We start from the raw sequence: 9,150 nt of genomic DNA, 5'->3' as shown, positions 1-9,150 counted from the left end.
GACTGGACTACTTCCGGTTTGTGGAAGGAACCAGTATAATTGCTTTGTGTCGTTCTTCTTCTCTCTCTCTGTTTTATTCCGCTGCACTTAGATTCTGATTATCACTTCAGAAGCTGTCTCACTTAGCTTCTGATCAGTGTATTCAGTTGTTTAGAGAAACGAAGAATTTTTTCAAAACACAATTCAACCCCCCCCCCCCCCCCCTTCTTGTGTTTTTCTCACCTTCAGTTCGGGTATCCCCGACCCATGCTCATCACCGCATTAGATAATTTTTTTAATAAAAATTAAAAGTATTTTTCAGTCCCGAGCACAACTTTGTAATACATTATCCAACAAGGAGATGATGATTATTGATGGCTATGGTGATTGAGAAGAGAGAGGCCGAGAGTGTGAGCTATAGAAGGAGAAAAGAGAGAACTATGATAAGTGAGTGTCATCTTAATGACTGAGACTCTAATTGTGTGAGTGAAATGATTTAGGGTTTGAGTTTCTATTTATATAAAATGGGTAGTAAATTGATTTTCTACATTCGTGATGGGTTTGGATATGGATTCGGGTAGGGTACATATATCCATGTTACTCATCTCGTATCCGTGTTTTGAAATTGGAGAAACCCAAATCCATACCCAAACCAAGTCAAAGCTTGGAAAACCTGTTAAATTGGGTTTGGTTCGGACGGATACCAACATGTATGGGTTTTGTTGCCATGCCTAAGCAAAATGTATGTACTTTAAAAGATTTATTGTAAAATGTTATTGACATGCTTAGCAAAATGTATATACTTTAAAAAATTTATTGTAATGATTTTACGAATAAAACAAAAGGAATAATTTCACAGTTTGGTGCGATGAAAATTAAAGAAATTATTTGCAAATAAACAGAACCAAGTTTTATTTATTTTAGATGGACCAAAGACATGTTTATTCCCAATAGTACACTCTTTATAGGTGGATAATAACATGCCCAACCTTTATAGAGCTACTATTACATTATTTGATTCAAACTAAAGATCTTCCATTTTGAGAGGCATCAACAAATACAACTTCATAGGGATCATTATTAGCCAGGACCAGAAGCCTTCCAGTAAAGTCATTATGCCTCCCAATATCATAACAAGCACCAGGTGGGGCAGTGATATCTGGACAGAACACAAGCTTGTATCCAAAACCATGTTTCTGAATTTTAAAGAAACCATTTATAATATGCTTACCTTCATTATCTTCGGTACCACCAATACCCACCCATGGTCCAGTTAATTTGTTAAAATCATCAACCAACACCCACTTGGAGGATTCAGCACACTCGGGCTTTCTTGTAAATGCGATATCAAGTGGTGTGTTTGTAGAGATTATATCATGGCCTGCTTCTAGCCTGCTAAACTTTACAGGCAAACCTTTGACAACTTCAGAATAATCTTGAAGTACAGTAAGTGGACATTTTGAGTTTTTTGTCTTACCAAGCCTCAATCCACCACCAGCTGCTCCAAAGATTGATGGCATGATATAGAATGTGCCACCAGGAAAAATAGGGTTTCCATTTGTGTCAATAACTTGTTCAGAAGCTTGTGCAAAAGCTAATGAAAAGCAGGTGGTTAATGCAAAGAGAAGCAAAGAAAGGGTAAGGAATGTAGGTTTCATGGTTTTCCAAGGATCAATCAATGTTTGATATAAATTTGTTTGTGTTTGTTTTGCAATTGGTGCATGGCTCAAGCCTCTATTTATAGACTTGTTGTAAGAGTAGCTTTGGCATTAATTTGAATAAGAAATTATCCATGCTTATCTTCATTTTGATATAAATGATATATATGAATGTTAAAAAAATATATAGATCATCACATGCAAAAATATACCAACCCACATGATAGTTTCTCAATTTTGAAGCCATGGACTTTTTTATACCCCCAATATGATGTAAGACCAATCTTTAATATTGAAATCACTCTAATATGATACCGTGACGACTTTATTATGGTGCTAAGACCACTCAAATATGGTGTTATCACCATTTTAACATCTAAGTTCTCCAAAATATCAATATTGTACTACAACCACTCAAATATGGTCATTCCTTCAATATATATATATATATATATATATATATATATATATATATATATATATATATATATATATATATATATGGGGATGTATCAAATGAGAGGACTTTTATTATGAGAGGGTTAGAGGGTCTTTTATCAACCATTGGATCAAAATCAATGGCTGAGATTAAAACTTTTATTATAGTGACTCTCATGCTTTAATTTTTCTCAATTTTCCTTTGTCTCTTCCGTTCCAGTTTTCTTCATCTTCCTTTTTCCAGAATTCCTTCTCCAATCTTGAATTACCTTTGAGCAGATCAACACACGTTTAGAAATGAAATCAGGGGAAAAAATCAAGCATGACAATCACTAAAATAAGAGTTTTAATCCGAGCCATTGATTTTGATCCAATGGTTGATAAAAGACCCTCTCACCCTCTCATAATAAAGAGTCCTCTCATTTGATACATCCCCATATATATATATATATATGGTGACACCACCATTCTGACTTTTAACTTCTCCAAAAGTAGAAAAATATTGAGAGAAAATTTATATACTGTTAAGATCATTCTTAATTCCGATGGGACATTATTATTCCAAAAGGGACTATGATCTTAAAAGTATATTTTATTCTAATGAGGCATATATTATTGAAGGACTATGTTCTTAAGACCATTCTTAATTCTGAAGGGACATTATACCGAATAGAGACTATGGTCTTAAGAACACTCTTAATTTCGATGGGACAAAAAAAAGATGAGGGGAAGAATAGCTCGTTAGCACAAGTTAGAGGGAGAAGAGATAAAGAGTTCTCGACAACTCAATAGATCTCTTTGGTGTAATTTTTGAATTGAGTGGAGTCATCTATTTATATAGAGGTTTTGTAACTGGTTTAACTAAAATTGCAACAGTAGTTACTCTAGTGGATAAGATCGAAAATAAACTTAAACACTAATCAGTTCAACAATCTTGTAGATAAGATCAATAAGAAACAAATCTACAACTACAAAAGTGGAGCAAATCAACTCATTGAATATGAATGAAGTAAATATAGGAAACTCAATTGAATTCTTATTCTTATCACAACTAAGATAAGTTAAATTAATCGGAAGTGATAGATAGACCACCTATAGTTATAACAATTGTATAAGAGTTGTCTTGGGTCATTCATTGGGCGTAGCAAAACATCTCATCCGTTAAACAACTATATTTTAAACCATTTGTTTTACAGTAAGACTTCTAAAAATTTATGTCTTCGACTCGAACACAAAAAAGTACATGCATGTTTATAGTCACGTGACCCAACTCTTTTTGAGTTTAAACCTAAAACTAAAATAAAGAGAGAGGAACTCAGGCATCTTATCTGTAATGTTATATAAACTTTGATATAAATACTATACTTGATGATGTTATAAAAAAAATATACAGATCATCACATGCAAGAAGGTAATAAATATATATTTCAAGGGTCCTTCAAGGCCAACCACATGATGGTTTCTCAAATTTGCAGCCATGGAGGTTTTTTTATCCCATGCATGCATATAGCATGGTGTGGAAGCATACTTAATTAACTTTGATGAAAGTGAAGAGAAGCATCGATCTTAGATATAGTTGCTATTTTATTTCTAAGCCAATCCAATTACACATTTCAGGCCACTCGCAACTACATTTCAAAGTAGAGTAGTGCTATATATCAAGAAATCTTTTATCACGATAGTGTCCAGAAATTAATGTTAACAAAAAACATCTCTACCTGACCAAAAATCATGGGATGGTGAGTCTTATTTTTTTTATTTTTATGAAACCGTGACCAAATAAGATTGAAATCTAAAGGATATTATTTTGCCACATCTGGCAGGATCATGTCGGGATGCAAAGCTTCGCTAGATTAAGCATGTCGGAATGTAGGCTTCATGGTTTTCAAAGGATCAATCCAAGGTTTTACAACTCGAGAGTTTACATCAACTCGTTTTGTCTAGGTAAACTCGACTCGAGAACTCGTACGAGTTTACCTAAAATAAAAATTATATAAAATTTATTATACGCATGACATATATAAGCTAATATAATATTGTAAATAGGTCAATAGTGCGAAATATGACTTAATTACAAAGGAAAATTATACTAAACTACCATAATAAAACGGTATGCTCAACTTAGCATCAAAATACAAAAATTAACGCACAAAATCATAAGTTTCATAAGTCTCTAAGTTTAAGTCATCCATAAAACCATCCAAAAAAGCAAGTTTCATAAGTTCCTTAAGTTGTTAATAAAACTATCTAAAAAAATAAACTAGTTAATTTCTTCAAAAGGTCAACAAACACCACCACAACAACCCTAACCGGCGTCGTAATCATCGGCGTCAAAATCCGAATTTCCACCATCGGAATCGCAACCCTAATTGGTATTTGCTCCTCTGTTCATGGTTTGAGAACTTAGAGAAGAAAGAGAAATAAATGTTTCATCTCAAGAACAGCGTGTTACTGTAGAGATAACTATTCAGTAAACATTTCAGTCTTTGGGCTTTGTAGAAAAGGAATTGGGTTTTGAAAAAAAATGGACCCAAAAAAAGGGCTGATTTTTTTTTTGTTAGATGTAAACTCGTAAAACTCGGTAAACTCGGTCGAGTTTACACGAGTTTACCGAGTGTTAACTCGGTCAAACTCGTCAAACCTTTCGATTTTACCAGAAACCGAGTTTACCTCCGAGTTAACACGATTTTGGTACCTAAAAACGTAAACTCGGTAAACTCGGAGTGTTAACACTCGATTTGCGGAACATTGGATCAATCAATGTTTGATATAAATTTGATTGGTTTTGTTTTGCAATTTGGCATTAATTTGAATAAGAAATTATCCATGCTTATCTTCATTTTGATATAAATAATATGCACATTATGGAAAAATCCATTGTAATAAGTCAATTCTATTTACGTGTTCTCCCAGAACAAATATATAAAACTAAGGTTATCCTTTAAAAAAAAAAAATATGAAACTAAGGTTATGTTCCTCGTGGTAACATATAATAAAATTTAAGGTAATCAAGAGTTCAATTAGTTGTAAAAAAAACTGATGAATATGGTCCACGTGGATCACGTGAATAGATATTTTTACAAACTACATCGATAATTTACTATGTTGCTGATTATTTATTAAAAATATTTCTATACTAATGCCAGACTGATGTAAATCAAGAGCTTTGATTTTATCCAAAACAAAAAGAAAAACAAAAATTAGAAGGATTGTCAGTCCAAACAAAAATTAGAAAACAAAATCATAAAAATCAAATGTTAATTTTTTTTTATTCTTCTAAAACTCGGTATTCGTCCAAAGAACCGACTAATCTAAGAGGTTCAATCCGACCCTCCATTTACGGCGCCTATTTAAAGTCAAAACATAGTTTTGTATGGACCTAGTCTACCGAAATTGGCAAGAGGAATCGAACCTTAGATATTGATTTTTTATTTTTTTGAAAATTCGGTATTTGCCCATAGAGCCTATTAATTTATGAGGTTCAATCCCACCCTCTATTTGCAGGGTCATATTTAAAGTCAAAATTTAGCTATGTATGGACCTAGTCTACCGAAACTAGCAAGAGTGAATCAAATCTTAAACCTTAAAAGGAGCAAACTCTAATATCACAAGGCAACACTTTTAAACAAACCTCAAATTGGTTATTATTTCTAACGATCTTATTGGTTGACGATGAAAAATAATTTAATCTAAATTTGAACAGTCCGTAGCATCTGCATAAAAATAATATGATTTTAGTAGTGAAGGTAATAATACTTAAATTCAATACCTACCACCGTATAGAAAAACTTTTATAAATGGTAACATATTTCAAAACCATTCTTTTTTTAATTACTACTTTCATCCCTAGTTTAAATTACTATTTGTTTGACTGTTAAAAATCATATATAAAAAGGAGAGTAAAACGGGTAACTCCAACCTAATACAAACAAGTCTAATCTATAACGTTGTCAAAAAAAAAAAAAAAGTCTAATCTATAACACAAGGAGAAGCCACATACAACACAACAAAATAACAAAAAAGAATTACAACAAAAGGCTAAGAGACAACAAAGAAACACACGTGCCTACTAATTTTTTCAATGGCTAAGACATATAGGCGATGAGGCAACATCTGAATAAGAAATTAATTTATCAAAGTTTGAGATGTTTTTCAGTCGTAATATGAGTGAGGCTGCGCAAGAGAATTTGTCACGCATTATTGGTGTCTGACATGTAAGTACCGGAAAGTACTTGGGATTACCTTCGATGATTGATAGTGATAAGAGGTTCGTTTTTTCTTTTATCACAGACCACATTTGGAGGGGAATCAATGAGTGGAGGGGATGAGCATGAGCATTATCAAAGGAGAGTAAGGAAGTTATGATCAAATCTGTGTTACAATCCATTCCGTCATACATAATGAGTATTTAACTTTTGCCAAATTCAGTTATAGATGATATAGAGAAGATGATCAATGCGTTTTGGTGTGGGAGGAAGGAGAAGCAACAGAGGGATTAAATGGATGGTAAGGGAACAAGTGGCATGCCCCAAGGAATTTGGTAGAACGGGGTTTCAGAATTTCAAAGCTTTTAATCTTGCTATGGTAGCTAAGAAAGGATGGAGCTTTCAATCTAAACCTGAATCTCTGGTTGCTAGAGTTTTTGAATCGAGGTACTTTCCCCGACCTTCTTTTTGGGGTGCTAAACTCGGTTATAACCCGAACTTTTCTTGGCGGAGTATATGGAATTCACGTCAGGTACTTTTATATGGTTGTAGGTGGACAATTGGACATGGGCAACAAGTCAGCGTGATGAATGATCCATGAGTTTGAGATGTTTATGGTAGTTGGATTCAACCGCCACAAAGCCAAGTTGTTCATAGTTTGAGTGTGTCTGATTTGATAGCTGACGAGGAACGAGTTTGGGACATTGATAAGATTGAATCTTTGTTTCCAGATGATATGGTGCAAGCTATTCTTGACACACCACTGTTTGCGGATGTTCAAAATGATAGAATAGCGTGGATGATGGAACGTAACGGGAGGTATACTTTTAAGACTGGTTATAAACTAGCTATGATGAGGTTGCTACATACTATTCAGTTCCATGTTAAAGGAGAGTGGCATAGAATCTAGAAGGTGAATTCCCCTCATAAAACACGTAATTTGCTATGGTGAATTTGTAAAAGGTGTGTTCCAACGCGTCTCCGACTACAATCATGACATGTACAATGTGAGGTGATCTGTCCCTGGTGTGACACTGTTGTTGAGAAAGATTGACATGCTTTTGAGGGTTGTACGGTGGCGTGTGAGAGTTGGTATTGGGCAGGTCTTTCGAATGTGTTACAACCACGAGCTAGAACTTTAAGCAGTTTGGCAAACTTTGTTTTTGACATATGTCATTCAGAAAGCTGAGACATTGCCGGTCGGGTGGCTTTACTTCTTTGGAAAATTTGGGCTGCACGTAATGATGTCATTTCGAATGACGCTCATCATACTTCAACGAGCACTGGTAGGACAACACTAGATGCATGACAACAATGGCAAGAGCTTCATAAACATCCCTCACCATCGGTTTGAAGGTGAGAAAAACACAAGAAGGGGGGTTGAATTGTGTTTTGAAAAATTCTTCTTTTTCCCTAAAAACTGAACACACTGATCAGAAGCTAAGTGAGACAGCTTCTGAAGTGATAATCAGAATCTGAACGCAGCAGAATAAAACACAGAGAGAGAGAAGAAGAAAGACACAAAGCAATTATACTGGTTCCTTCCACAATCCGGAAGTAGTCCAGTCCTCCTTGCACTTCCAAGGAGATTTCACTAGAATGTAATATCTGATTACAATTGCTCAAGCACACAACAAGAGACTTCCTTTGCTCAAGCACACTTTGCAAGAGTCTTCCTATGCTCAAGAAGACAATCAAGAGACTTGTAGACAAACAAGATTACACAAAAAATTGTTTGAGGTTGAACACTTGATATACAATCAGAGGTGCTCACAATACAAATCAGATACAGACTCTATGACTTAAGAATTTCTAAGATATGAACTTGAGAAACAGAAATTCTAAGTGAATGCAGAACAATTTCAGCAGAGGTTTGGCACTTGTAAAAATGTTGAGAGTCTTTCATTCAGCATTAGAGTACTTAATCTCTAAGTCTTCACTCCTTTATATATGAAGGAAAATCGAATAGAAGAATGGAGTAGAAGCAGCGGAAAATTTTCGATTTTCATTCCTTGGATCATTACGAAATTCAAACATGAATCAGTGATTCGATTGTTACCTTGAACTGTGGAATCTGAAAGCTGGAACTAGAAACTGGAATCTCGATCACAGCCAAGCAAGCAGCAAGCAGCAAAGCCTCTAGCAAGTCCACACGAACAGTGCTCTTCCAAAACTCGGTGCTAACCAATGAATTGGAAGTGCAGAGAAGAAAGGGGTTGCTTCAAAAAGTGTAACCAAAAACTTCAGCACCAGAGTTCTATTTATAGAACTTCTAGTGTGCTCTGCAAGTCATAAGTCACTATTGGGCTTCAGTAAGCCCAACAACGAGTTTAGTAATTTTGCTAACTAATTAGCGTTATTTACTAAACGCACTCCTTAAATAAGTCATACTTATATATTTCTCTTTTGACTGTTCTTTGTGTGTGACCCTATAGGTTCTAGTCACGTTGGCAATAATATTAAATCTAATATTTAATATTATAAACAATGAGCGGTATCTAGCAACACATCATTGCTACCCAAGTGACAAGAATGTCAAGTGATCTGACGAAACCTTTCCATGATAATACTCATGTGTACACTTACTCCTTTGTCCCGATATCTTTATTGATCCCAAGGCATAGATATTGTCACCCTTGTATATATCAATATTTATATTCCTTGATTCCGAAATATACTGAATAACGAATAAGTCCAATATCTTATATTGACTTAGTTCGGCATGGCCATGCAGTTTTACAGTCATATTTCATCAAGAGGCCTAAAGATATATCTCCTGTTTATGAGGAGGGACAAATCCCATCTAGGACACTTATGTCCCTCAGCATGCTTCATCAAGTACCCATCAACCAACGTTATGGTTATCCTTT

General features: G+C 34.6%; 1 protein-coding gene across 1 annotated transcript; it reads right to left on the bottom strand.

Moving 5' to 3' along the window:
* Window positions 1-866: 866 nt before the first annotated feature.
* Window positions 867-1,691, bottom strand: LOC146917042 (kunitz-type trypsin inhibitor-like 2 protein). Its single transcript, XM_085718867.1, has one exon. It carries the CDS (start codon window positions 1,635-1,637, stop codon window positions 999-1,001), a length of 639 nt encoding a protein of 212 aa, XP_085574993.1. The 5' UTR covers window positions 1,638-1,691; the 3' UTR covers window positions 867-998.
* Between the last annotated feature and the right edge of the window lie 7,459 nt (window positions 1,692-9,150).

The sequence above is a fragment of the Medicago sativa genome, chromosome 6, assembly GCF_051527215.1.
Source record: "Medicago sativa cultivar Bolivia chromosome 6, Bolivia_mono, whole genome shotgun sequence".
Classification (NCBI taxonomy): Eukaryota; Viridiplantae; Streptophyta; class Magnoliopsida; order Fabales; family Fabaceae; genus Medicago; species Medicago sativa.
This window is presented reverse-complemented; position numbering and strand designations above follow the sequence as displayed.

Bases quoted from the DNA above. Each gene is read 5' to 3' on its own strand.
- LOC146917042 (XM_085718867.1), bottom strand. From the start codon at position 1,637: ATGAAACCTACATTCCTTACCCTTTCTTTGCTTCTCTTTGCATTAACC.